This window comes from Notothenia rossii (genome assembly GCF_949606895.1).
Source record: "Notothenia rossii genome assembly, chromosome: 1".
NCBI classification, from domain to species: domain Eukaryota; kingdom Metazoa; phylum Chordata; class Actinopteri; order Perciformes; family Nototheniidae; genus Notothenia; species Notothenia rossii.
This window is the reverse complement of record NC_136912.1, coordinates 40,219,470-40,233,607: the sequence shown is the minus strand read 5'-3', so window position 1 is coordinate 40,233,607 and position 14,138 is coordinate 40,219,470. Positions and strand designations below refer to the sequence as shown.

At 38.5% G+C, this 14,138-nt stretch overlaps 1 protein-coding gene across 1 annotated transcript in view; it reads right to left on the bottom strand.

Annotated features, from left to right (window-relative positions):
- Nucleotides 1–13,290, bottom strand: part of neurl1aa (neuralized E3 ubiquitin protein ligase 1Aa) — a 59,195-nt gene extending 45,905 nt beyond the window's left edge. The window contains exon 1 of the mRNA XM_079676542.1: nucleotides 13,026–13,290. Within this exon, the coding sequence (XP_079532668.1) occupies nucleotides 13,026–13,059 (34 nt within the window). The 5' untranslated portion in view covers nucleotides 13,060–13,290. The remainder of the gene's footprint in view (nucleotides 1–13,025) is intronic.
- Nucleotides 13,291–14,138: the final 848 nt, after the last annotated feature.

The window sequence follows — 14,138 nt, the reverse complement described above, 5'->3', positions numbered from 1 at the left end:
TTGAGTGTGTTCGCACATGGTCCTGGGCAGATTGAGCTGAATGCATTACTGGGCTCTAAAGAGGTGCAGCTGCTGTAGAGGAAAACAGGCTATGTGTGAATTCATGTTCCTTAGCAACCCCTCGTATCTAAAGGTCCTGATCAGCGCACTCTTTCACTCTGCGGCTATCAGCTAGAAAACGACAGATGCCTTTTGTTTACTCAGACACAACAAGATATTTATAGTCTTAGATCGTGCCTTTTTTGCTACTAAGCTTGTTTGGGAGTCAATTCAAACAAAAGAGAATATCCGTCTACAGAGCAGAGATAACGCCTTTCTATCATTTTGATAGATCTCTTTTTTCTTCCACCCTTTTGACAAATATTTTCACCAACAACATCTTAAAGACTCCACAGTTGTACCTTTCTGCTATCAAAATAAACATGTTAGGTCGTTTAAGACAAATTACACTTACAGTAAAAATAACTGGAACTCTTAGTACTTTCACTTCATGTGTTGCAGCAGAGATGTTTCGCCTTTTTTTATTTGTATAATTGTATTTTTACTGAGTGACTAAAATGAATCTGTTACAAAGTTGAATTACTTCCAAAAACACTATAAAAAATACTTTGAAAAAAATAAATCAAAGACAAATTGAAAGTGAGATGCAGTGATGTGTTTTCAGCAAACAAAACATCTGAAAAAAACGATTGTCCACTACCTACGAGGAATAAACAGACATTTATTTATAATTGCCATGATTATTTATCTCTCTATATATATATATATAATATATATAAACAGTTACCCATCATTCTATTGTTGTTATTTTGATATCAGTATCATCTAACTCTATTGTTTCTGACATTCTTTATTTCTTATTCTTAAACATTTCCTTTAGCATTTAGTGGACAGTGAAACAGAGAGTAAGAGATTATAGCAGTCACATTAATCAGGTAAACCAAAACTCAAAATAAATGTGAATGTTGCTAGATGTGACAACTGTAAAACTGGTGCTCCAATAATGATCAGTTCTATCCCTGGCTTCTCTAGTCAACATATCATATGTTTATAATGATGTGCTTTATCATATTACTCATTTTAATAGGGTTTCCTGTAAAGATCCTTCCCATATATATATTATACTTTTCACGTTTTAGTGGCATCTCGCTTATATTATCACACCACTGCCTGTATTGGTTGAAGCTGCTGACGTTTTGTTCCAATCACATGTCACATTAGATCTTGGAATTGTGCGTTGATTGACTGTGAGCAAAACGATACAGTATATATACACATACAGCCCAAAAAATTATTAGCCTGAGGGTTATTGTTTGTCTGAACATAGCTTACACGATTGTGACAGAAAAATTGCTTTATGTTTACTTTGTAGAAAACAAATCGATTTATACCAAACAGCAGTTAAACAGTTTTAGATTCAGTATGTACTCTTGCATCCCGTAGTTTTAAGTTATTGGAAACACCAAAGCAGCTTCTTGCCTGCTGCCTGCACTCAGTCCTCCAATTACTTCAGCAACACACATCCTATCATGTCCACGGAGCTGAGATGCGCCCCCTTGATGTAAACAGCTTGGAAATGGCTGCTGTTAACATCAATCTGACAGCTGCCTCTTAAAAAACCTCTTTGATTTTGTGCACACGGCTTAATGCGTGTGTTATCTAGAGAAATAGCAATTGAACAGACTCACAGGAGCCATTTCGCCAAAGGTCAAGGACGTTTTATTATTAACAAACAGTGTGAAAAGCTGCGTTAGAGTTCTTTATCCAACTTGTAACAATACAGGCTTGTTTGAGACTTATACCTGTCATACGCCAACGAATATCTCTATGGAGCAGCAACACTAATCTCTTACCATTTCATTTGGCTGATGGCTCAGAGGCGACGTGGTTGCGTGTGTGTGTGTGAGATAGAGGGAGAGGGAGTGTTCCTGTATGTGTAATCTTTATCTAGAGCCGTGTAGCCATCACTGACTAACCTAAGTGGTTTACCATGCAAATAGGATTTTGTTGGTGGGAAAAAAACGGTTGAAATATTTGCTCAGTATTTGCTTGCGAAATGACTTCCTGGTTCTGGGGAACAAGTGTAAACTCCAAATGAAACGGTCACATGAGTTAAGCTGTATTATATGGAATTAGGTTGAATATCATTTGCAAATATTACATTCTTGGTATGTTTTACCAGGAGGTCTTTTTTTCTTCACTCTAAACTCTATTGACTTGTATTTGCATATACCATTAAAGAGGCCCTATTCTGCGTTTGGGGTTTTCCCCGTCCTGTCGTGTGTTTTATAGGTTTCTGTGCATGTAAATGGTCTGCAAAGACTACAATCCCTGTGTCCCCTCCAGAGTGACTTTCTCTCCCACACACTGCCCCCCCTGCCTGAAACGTCTCTATTGGACTCCTTTGTTTACTTCTGTAACATAGTGACATCACTACGTACTGCTTGCACTCCTATTGGCTAGCACTCCAACACATTGTACGTGATAGACTAAGGAGCGAGACATCTCTTAGTGGTTAACCAATCACAACAGAGGCCAGCTAATCAGAGCAGACTGGGCTCTGGCTTCAGACAGAGGGTGAAAAGAGGTGTATGAGAAGAATAAAGAGCTTTTTGAGAAGAATAAAGAGCTTTTTGAATATTAAAGCTTGGAGACATGTCACTGTAGAGACACTAAATATAAATATAAACCTGAACATGACCATAATGTGGACCCTTTAACCCAGATTGCAACCATGTACAGTATAACCATTAATTGTAATTTAGGAACTATTCACAACAGCAGCATTGTTACTGTCACTCCCTAGGTAAAACCCTGCCAAAAACTCACACAAACACGCACACACACACATGCGTGCACACACACACATGCGCGCACACACACACATGCACACACACACACACACACACACACACACACACACACACACACACACACACACACACACACACACACACACACACACACACACACACACACACACACACACACACACACACACACACACACACACACACACACACACACACACACATTTTTGGGATTAGCAAGCCTGCAGGCTAGTGTTGGGTGAAAGATGAATACAAATTTCTTCAATATTTGCATTGCTGTCACTGTGTAGCCATTAGTTATTATTTAGAATGTACTGGTGTACTTTAGATCCATCAACAAAAAAATAAACCATATTAAGAAACCATATTTAGCATTATTTTCATGTCTTGTTGACTCTTGTGCTGATTACACTAATTACTAAGTACCCTAATTCTGTTCTCTTTGAGTAATTGCAGTCATTACCATCTCATGAGGATAAAGCATGTATTTCAATAAATGTTACTCTTAAGTTCTTTATTTGATTTAGCTCTCAGTGTCATTTACAACGCCGCCAATCATCCTGGAGGGAGATGAGAAACAACATCTTAATGATGTTTACATAGCAGTGTCTGGATGATGTATTCAGTCCCACTGACTCATGGCAAAATGGCATTCCAGCCAGATGCAACACCAACTCGGAAATGAATCACACAATTATAGTGACGATTCATAACGGTCTATATGTTGGTGGAAACCAAAGGGCTTGACGTGCTGCTAGGCAACATCATGACAAATCTATTGGTTAAGTGTACTGTAGGTGTTTCGTGTCCATGATGATGTTTCATAGTGGGGGGTTTTAATAATGACACTGGTAAAAGCAGCATCAGGTTGCTCAGCTGATATTTTGTGACTATTTCCTTATTGTTGCTTAAGTTGTAGCAGCCTAAAATAAAAGGCTCATCTGCCATTTAGATTTTCTTTTTATATTTACCCTTACATTGTCTTTATGTTGGAAATTGTGTTGTCTAGCAGAAGATTGGCTTTAGAGAGGAATTTAGAAAATCTCACATATTACATTCTGCCCGGAATGGTCAAATGCACCCATTTTTTATGTTAACAGCACATTTAATGGCTGTTATGAGTTGATTTAACGACACATTCTATTGCTTCAGACAGAGAAAAATGGGCAAGCTGCACTTATATTGCAAAAGTGAATTTGAAAATGAATGGTCACAGTTGTTAAAAGGTGATAAACATTGGGAATCGAAACAGAAGACCTGTTTTCAGGTTAAGGCAACACAAATTATTATATGTTTTTATGATACTTATTTTACTGATGTTAAGTATTTCTTTGTTGATTATGCTACATAACTTAAAGTATATTAACGTGTCAAGTTTTGGTGTCAGACAAGACACTGACAGCGGTCTATAGGTGAAGGTCCAGTTTCTATTTGTGCCATCCATCTACCCTGAGGGAGGGACAGGTAAGAAGAAAGAAAAGAGGAGGCAGGGAGAGGAAAATTAAGAGAAGAGAAGAGAAGGGAGCAGGAGAGGAGATGGCTAAAGATCAAACTGATGACAAAAACATTCGGTACCACTTTACAATAAGACTACCCTTATAACGGGTTCACGAATAGTTTGTAATTAATTTATTAATTAGGTTGTGAACACTTTATAAATCATTAATAAGCATTTGTAAGACGTGAGATAAAAAGGGTAACTGTGACCGGTTGTTTGCCAAATAGTGAGCACACATGTATCTGTACTGCTAAGCCTTATATTGGCTACTTAGCTTACTTCGTCTTCTTCATCAGCCAGTATCCTTGGTATCTGTTGTTCACTGAGTTGATTCTCCCCCTTCCATCTTGATGTTTCTTGTCATCTCTTATGACCATTTATGAATGAGTTATCAACATTTATAAATGCCAAAAGGGAGCCTTATTGTAAAGTGTAAAACACATTCCCATTTATTAATGAGTTACTACCATTTATAATTGGTTGTTTTTAAGTTTAATACACATGTCAATCTATGAATGGGTTATAACATTCACGCTTACCTAATACACATTTTTACATGAAATGCAAAGTAAAATGCAACAGAACCAAGCAAAACATGTTATTCACACATGAAGTAATGACTGTTTAGTATGACAGATACACATATTTAAACATAAAAGCTTTTCTCAGACATAAATGAAAGACTTGGTAAGAAATAATTGTACTCAGACTGGAAAGGCTTTGTGTATATCCTTGAACAAGCGTCCAAGCAGTCCATCAGGGTGAGCAGAGCCAAGCCAAGATGACCATTCAAGAACCTTGAGGTGTTCCTCCGACAAACTCTCTGTTCGGTTTCCTCTCAGTCTACGGATATGTCCTTTGACGGTCGACCTAGCTCTTTCTATATGTTGGATATGGTTCACAAACTACCAGAGGCCTGTACTACGAAGCCGGATTTTTGCTTAGCGAGTTAACTTCAGGGAAAACTCTGGGTTTCCGGTCCTACGACGCTGGTTCACTTCTTAGCGGGCTAGATCTCCATGGTAACTTATGCTTAACGGCTAACCAGAGGCCTGTACTACGAAGCCGGATATTCGCTTAGCGAGCTAACTTCCTGGAATTCCGGTCCTACGACGCTGGTTCACTTCTTAGCAGGCTAGATAACTTATTCTGAACGGCTAGCCTGCTCCGGAGCAGTGAAAAGTGAAAGCACCGCCTGCTGACCAATCAGAGCTCAGTGTGCGGAGGAAATACAGTTTAAACTGCCGTTGCAGGAGAGACGGCCGGCCAAAATCTCTGACTCTGTGAACGTGAAAATGTATAGAATATCACCTCCCATCTTCAGAGCAATCTGACTATTATAACATTAGCGTTAAGAAAGCTTACTTAAATATCTGCCATACCATAAGTAACCGGATCAAAGTAGCATTACGTAGCCAGTCCGTGGCACTGTGAGTGCAGATGTCGTCGATGCATGTCTCATTATCATTCCTATTACATGATATCACATCATAATGTATCATATATGTTCTTATCTGAGTCAGCTTCTTGAGCCGTATCTGGCCGTGCAACACTTACAGTGTCACATACTTTATGCAGAACTATTTTAAGCAACGCATTAAGTTCACGAAACACTTGAGTCAAATGTAATTAAAGTCAGATCCACTATTGTCTTAGACGGGGCAGCAGTGATATCATAAACCTGTTAATGAACGCATTCAAACACTTTGTTTTTTACCAGCTGTATTCACCTTGCAGGTGCAGCTATGTGGCTTTTATCCTGGATAAAGTGTTTAAGTCATAGATGTTTAAAGTTTAACTTCTTCTGTCTAATATTATAATTTACTTTACATTCAGGAAGTATGACAACGCGCTGTCAGTACGCTTCTCCATGTTTGTGATTGGTCAAATGTTGAAAATCCCGCACCTTTCGTGTGAACGCGCACTCAGCCGGACAGAGAAATCATGGCTTGAGTTAACGAGTTGATAACCAGCGTCGTAGGACTGTTTAGCGAGAACGCGTTTGTTTTGGATTAGGTAAGCCGGAACATATCCAGGTTATGTTGAACCGGCTTCGTAGTACAGGCCTCTGCTGTGGTTTATGGTGTAGTGGTTCTACCCCATGTTACTCCGCACACTTCCTGTATCCCCTCCACTAATCACTAATAATGCTACTTTCTGACTTAACATGCCGTCTATTCAGAGGGACAAGGTGGCATCTTGATCGTTTCTCCACTAGTTTCAACACTAGTCTCGCTTTTTGTTTTTAACTCCCATCATTCCGAAGACCCATTAATTCCTTCTCCAGGTATGCCCAAAGCGTCCATGTGCATACTAACAAAACAAAAATCACAACAAAAAAATGCACAAAAATTACACTAAAAATCCCCACTTAATGCTTAACACTTCTCTATTAAGTTTTAACTTGGAGGCTACGATTAGCATCATTAGCACAGATGTAGCTACCACTTGCTTACATACTAACAGCCTTAATATTCATTAACGTTAGATGACTAAAAACATAAGCAATACCTAAATAAAGTACTCAAATTTCACTTACTGCAAAACCGTATTCATGCACCGTCTGTTTTAACCAAAGAGCGAGTCAGAATATTCCGATATAAGCATGAAGAATAGTCCACAAGGCACCAGCACAACAAACACGGCCAAGTTCAAGTTATGTTCCCCGGATGAGCTGAGCAGGCAGAGCCCCTGTAACATCATGGAGCTGCTAGCAGAGAGACAGGAAGCTAACAGCAGTGGTCCCTGGAATGACATGTGACTCAATGTGCCCTAATTTATGCATAACGTTAAGTCTTAATATAACTTAAACAAATTATAAATGGTAGTAACTCATTCATAAATGGGAATGTGTTTTACACTTTACAATAAGGCTCCCTTTTGGCAGTTATAAATGTTAGTAACTCATAAATAAATGGTCACAAGAGATGCCAATAAACATAAAGATGGATGGGTTGGAGAATCAACTCAGTCAACAACAGATACCAAGGATGCTGGCTGATGAAGAAGACGAAGTAAGCTAGTGCCAATATAAGGCTTGGTCATCTTGCCAAATAGTGAGCCTGTGTTGATGCATGAAAACTATGTTAGAACTGGTTTATAAATGGTTATTATTGATTAATAAAGTGTTTACAACCTAATGAATAACCTAATTATAAACCCTTTATGAATCCTTTATAAGGGTAGTCCTATTGTAAAGTGGTACCGTCTTGGTTGTACTATACTTCAACAGCTCTAGTAAGGTTCAAGAACTATATTCCATTAAACGCTCATAGGAAAATATTTTTGATGGTTCTCGATGAGAGTTTTTCCAGGTCTTACATTACATTAGATTCATAGAGTGTTATGAACAGTCAAAACCAACTAGTATTTTTTACCTTAAATGAACATCTGTTTCTTGTTTCTTATCCTGTGTTATCAATATTTCACATCGCGATGACATGGCAGTTTAAGTTGAGACAGCGCAGATGATGAATTCTGGCTGACGTCACCCGTTACGGACCATTAGTCTCCCGGCTGTTAGCGCGTTCTCTTCACGAGCAGGATTACTGGAGCAAAATGTAATCCAACGATCCAATGATGGGATAGTGGTGGTCTAATGGATAGTGAGGTGGGCTGAAGATTCGAAGGTTATGAGTTAGAAATCCCGCCGGGAACACCACCACTAGTGTGCCCTTGAGTTAGGAATTTAGTCCTTAGTTACTAGGTAATTGTAAGTCGCTTTGGATAAAAGCGTCAGCTAAATGAAATGTAATGTAATGATGCTTCCTTGGCAGTGAAAGAGAGCAGGCTGGTGGAGAGTCGTAATGATATGCAAGGTGTATTGACTGACAGCTGGCAGGGTGCTATTCAGTACTGGCTGCAAGTCATAATGGGGGCGCTGCCTTGAAGGTGACCTTGCGTGAGGATGAGGATGAAAGAGCTGGTTACCACACACACACACACACACACACACACACACACACACACACACACACACACACACACACACACACACACACACACACACACACACACACACACACACACACACACACACACACACACACACACACACACACACACACGGCCTGACAAAGGAAGGTTAGGGATGCATGTATGAGACCCTGAGACATTTTTTTTTAGCAACTGTTGTTGCGTGATCAAAGCTCCATCTTCCTGGCTCTTGCACTCACAAGCTACTTTAAGAATAGGGTTAGGGTTGGCTCACATAGAGGTTGGGCGCAGAGCCTTTCGGGGAAAACAGTTGGACATGTTCTTTGGTTACCTCCCCTGCTAGCTTGCCTCATACTGTACACCTATCATCTGATTTGGTTGGGGCAATCAATGTCAAAGCTTAAATAATTTGAACTTGAAGCACAGCATTTTGCACTCATAAACTGCTTTCACATGATTCCCAAGGCATGTCATCACCACCGCTAAGCTAAAGGCGGGCTCGTCGGCGTGATGACGTTTAGTAATATATTTAGTCACTTAGTTGGAAACCGCAGTTTATATGAAAAATAGAAGCTTCGGACAAAAACATGAAAATCTCTCAGGCTTGTTTTAACTACAGACCATTTTCAGGCTTCTGACAACAAACACAATCAACAAAATGTTGGCTTGGTAACATATTTTATTCATGCTTTAAGTCATGTATGGGTTTTAGGACTCCTTCCTGCTCCAATCTAACAGTGTGAACTGAGGTGAAAGTTTAAATAATTTGAGAAATGTATTTCTGAAAGTATTTTCAATGTTGGTCAGCATTCAATAACCTGAGGCCATATCCCGTGACTAGACTGCAGTTGTGTCTGATTCTAGGAATTTAGAAAATGATACTTTGTTATGTGGCATCTCTTCAGCTCAGTCGAGCCTTGCATTTGAATAGTGAATCCAATTCACATCAAGCGAGCCAGACGCTCCATCCAATCAGCCTGTGCAGCTCAGACACTGGCCCACATTCAGTCAATCTGGAGTAGAGAAGTGGAGCTCCCACATACTCGGCAGACTCTATTATGCAACCATTAAAAAAAAAACATTGTTTGGATGCGCTCTATTGCTTTTCACCTAAACAAAACAACCTCTGGAGGTGCGACTTTAGGAAGCAATATCTGTTCCTCAGTAAGTCACACCTTTCTACATGTAAACACTGTGTACATAATAACAGCACGGGCAGTTTTCTGGAAAATAGATTTCACTTTAGGTAGCTTTTATTATTTTGAAGTTAAACATTCGTTGAGGGGTTTAAATATAATACGAGTTTCTTAAATTAGCCTTTCTTCTCTGTTCCAGAAAGAAGAATCAGAACAATTCAGTGGTTTCTGTGAATGGCTTACCATAGCAACGATTGTACTTAAATATCAACTTCAGTTAAACACCATTTTTTAAACCCTTTCCATTCACAACTGAATGTGAATCAGCAGCGATTATCCAACAGCTTTTGAACAGATCATTCTATTTGGTGGTTTAAAGCGGGCAGCAGCGCTATGTTTATTTATAACTAGCCATAGTTGTGAATGGCTGACTGTTGATACGGATGCTTCATACCCAGTTATATCACTCTGGAAGAACAAATCAGGTCAGATTTGTCTGTTTGATAATCACTTCACTCTGTATATAACTAAAAACACTAAGAAACTACATATCTTTTGTTATGATGTCATAAGAACAAAAGCTCCAGTCAAGATTTAGCTGGCATGCTATATTTTATTTAACTATGAATGCAGTAAGTATAAGAATCTATTATAATATCATACTCCTTTAAGTTAATAGTCAATTTCCTAATCCCTAAATTGCGTTCAAATAACTTTCCCAATAAGTGATGTAATAATCGGGACTAAGCACAGATGTTTGGTTCAAAATATGTTGCAATAATAACTTATAATAACCACTTGCTAGCCAAATAATCAATGAAAATTGAGGTACAGATTAAGTTCAGGGAAATATCCTTATCATGCGAAACCGGGGACAATAGATGATCCAGAAAATGTTTACAAGAATACACTACACAGGTGCTGGCTAAACTGAAAATAGGGCAAGTAAGTGATTGTTTTCAAAGCAGCCATTTTGGTTTGCCATAGCAGGGCAAGAAGAAGGTCTAATCAAAACGTTAATTAACCAGACCATTGAGACATAAAAGGAATTGGTATTTAACAGCTCTGTCATGGATGTCTGGCACGTAAACAAAAGGGAGGAACCAGAGATAAACAACATCGCCAAATTTAGATAATGGCAATCAGTTGCAAAGGCAAACTGTAAAACGTGATGGTAGAGGCGTTCTCGTTTTACAAGGTGATTGTGATACAACCCATTCCATCAGAACTGGGTGGCAAGGAAACAGCTCAAAGTTTAAGTTTATTTATACACTGAAACAGGCAGGGTAGTAACCATTTTAAATGTTTATGATCTGGAAAAGTGGATTACCTATCACGTGTACACTGGTACAGAACTAGCTCAGACTGCGGTCTCAGAAATAGGTGGACCAGATATCTCTAAGGAATCATTTTGTATCTGAAAATTGACCAAATGGCCTATAAACTGTAGTTCAGTGGTGTTATGCAAATAAAAAAACTATTAAATACCCTTACACTTCATAACAAATCATACCACTATTTTGCTGAAATCAATATTAGCTCTTAGAGATCCAGGCAATATTTGCATATTAATGCATATTGTGTTTGAATTTCCATGAGGTGTTAAACCTTCCTACTAAGGAGAAGGGGCACTAGCTTCCTCTTCTGTCTTAATCTGACCCTCTTTAGCTAATAGGATTACTCTTGGGGCTTTAATTAGAACGATAAGGTGGTCAACACCGGAACAGGCTGTAGGAACAGGGACTTACTGTAACTCCCATAGGTTCACTTATTTATATTGAGACAACAAATACATATCATGACATGCTATATAACAATAGCCATTAATTCAGAAGTATAGTATTATCATTGCTTATCTCCTGGACTGCTATTACACACTTATAATAGGCAGACTTTTACTTTTATCCATGGCTGGTGGGTAATGAAGAATACATGGCCCTGCATTACTATTCCTATGGGTCACAACAACAGTATTTAGTAAAACCACAGATACTTTCTGTAGTGATAATGATTTAGATCATGGTTTTTGATTGTTTTAAACGCTACATTTCATGTGTACATTCACAAATTCAGTGGTTTTGTTTGCATGGATGAATAATGACAAACGATAAGTAACCTTTGTTGCAAGGATGTAATGTTAACATATTAGACCGACTATTTGGATCTCGTTTTTTCTGTAATTTGTTTGTTGCATCAGAATTCATTAGCACAACATTCAGCCCCCTGAAGATCATGTGCTGTGCGTTATTGTTGTTCACTAGTGTTGCAAATAACTTCTTGCGTGGTGTTTAAAACGAGTATAATAGTTGGCCTCAACCTCTATCTCTGCTTTTAGAGTATAAAAACTCATCATGGATATTGTTTTTTTGTACAAGACACACAAAGTTTGAAGCTAGTCTATAGTTTGCCCAAGAACTGCGACAGAAGCTTTACTTTTGACTAACACAGTTTATTTACTATAGCCACCAAGTCCCTGGAAGCTCTCCAATACATCTGAAGTTCTAGAGAATGTTGCATCCCACCTGCTTGGCCTAGCTAATAACAATATGTATCACAAGGTTAAGCCAATTTCAAGCTAATGTAAATGGCTTGAAGCAGTGTACCTGCCTGTTTCTTGCTGTTTTGAATCTTTATGGTTTAGTGGCTTGAAGCAGTGTACCTGCCTGTTTCTTGCTGTTTTGAATCTTTATGGTTTAATGGCTTGAAGCAGTGTACCTGCCTGTTTCTTGCTGTTCTGGATCTTTATGGTTTATTGCGCTGACTGTAAGTCGCATTGGCTAAAAGCATCAGCTAAATTAAATGTTATGTATTCCACAAAAACCCTGAAGACCATTTGTCATTATCAAACAAATCAAACACTATCCCACTTCTAGACTAAATCAAACTATCAAATACTATTGTTTTCAATAGCTACAATTCACCATGCTGCCTCGACCTTTATGTCACGATAGAGGATAATGCAGAAGAAAATCAGTACATTGATTTCCTAAAGCCCAGCTGTGTCTCTTTATTAATGAGGGGAATTCAAAACACAGAGGAGGTAAACCCTGAACACTTTCCATCCCTCACTGAAACTGACTTCAGCCCACACAATGTAAACAGTTTACAACAGTTTAATATGGGACATACATAGCATGTCCTTGTAAAAGACCTGGGAGGTGGTGACATTAATCAAAAGTGAACACAGCCAGATATTATGGGAAAGGGTTTTCCCTCATTTCCAATTATAGAACTTGATATGCAACAGAAAGAAGATATTTGTGACCTAAAGTGAAAAAAATATGATACAGAAAAGGGTGCATATCGTTCAACAGAATACTGAAAAATGGGATCAAACTTTTGTTCCTTTAAAACATTTTTTTTAATTGAACTGTAACCGTGTGTATGTAGATTTTTTAAGCTGCGCGTCTGGAGCCCCCTATTCTAATTAGGCTACCGGAGTGACGTAACTGTGAGCGAAGAATAGGCTGGAGCAAATCTGTGGTACCTGATAACAGCCAGTGCTGTGAGGATAGCGTGAATAAAACACAATTTACAACCGAACGACCGTACCTGGATGTAACAACACAGGTTCAAATATCATACGGACGCAAAAATATAAAGCCACAAATATTGATTTCTTACCGTAAAAGGCATTTCGCGTTATCTGGCCACCCATTGCTTTATTCCTGTATAGTCGGTTTATCGCCTGTATGGATTATTCGGATGCTCCCGTTGCACGCTCTCTGTGTGCTCCTGACATGATTGCACTTTCGCGTCCAAAAGCAGCCTCCTCGCGCTCCTGTCCTCCGAACAGATGCAAACACCGGAGACAGAGACCCGCACCTACTCCTTGTTGTGAGCGCAGGGCCACATCCGTGAAGGCAGCAGGCAGCAGGCAACTCCCCCCCCCCCCACCGCCCCCACCCCTCATTCACTGAGCGCTTTCTCCGTCTCGGGTCCCACTCACTCACACTGTCATTTACATAAAAGGTGGAGACTGACGGAGCGCGTTTAACGCTGTCACTGCCGCCGCACAGAGCTGCCACTGCTGGGCTATTTCTGGAGGTGTGGGGGTGACCAGAAAGAACATGTTATTCTACAGCAGAGATGAACTGAATTCAGGGTTGGGAGGGGTCATGTAATTGATTTTATATTTGTAAGTTAATGTAATGTAATTATTAACCTTACTTACATTTACCAATTTTTTGTAATATATATATATATATATATATATATGCCATATTTTTTTTTTTGGGTGGAAAATATTTACTTACAGTTCTTATAATTATAAGATCTTTTTTTATTTACTTTAATTGTGTCCTTTCATTGCACATTCTAACTTTTTGGTTTTACACATTATTTTTATATAGTTTTTTTTATTTCATTCAACAAAGAAACAACTGCCACGATAAACAAGTATTTCTGAATCTGATAATAAAAGAAATGCAGCTTGATTACTTTCCGTTACTTACGGATTACTTCCATATTTAATGCAATACACATAATATCATATCTATTCAATAAGTGAAAATAAATAATATGATGGCTTAAAATATTGTTTATTATGTAAAACAAGAGAACAATGCAACATTTGAAAGGAAGAAAACAAGATATTTTGTGTGTTCCAAGTGTTACTTGGAAAAAAATAAATAAAAAATAAATAAGGTACAGTTTAAAAAACAAAATAAAAATGGAGCAAACAGAATAATTGTAATGTAATAAGTTCACACACACTGAATATATAGGTTCACCTAC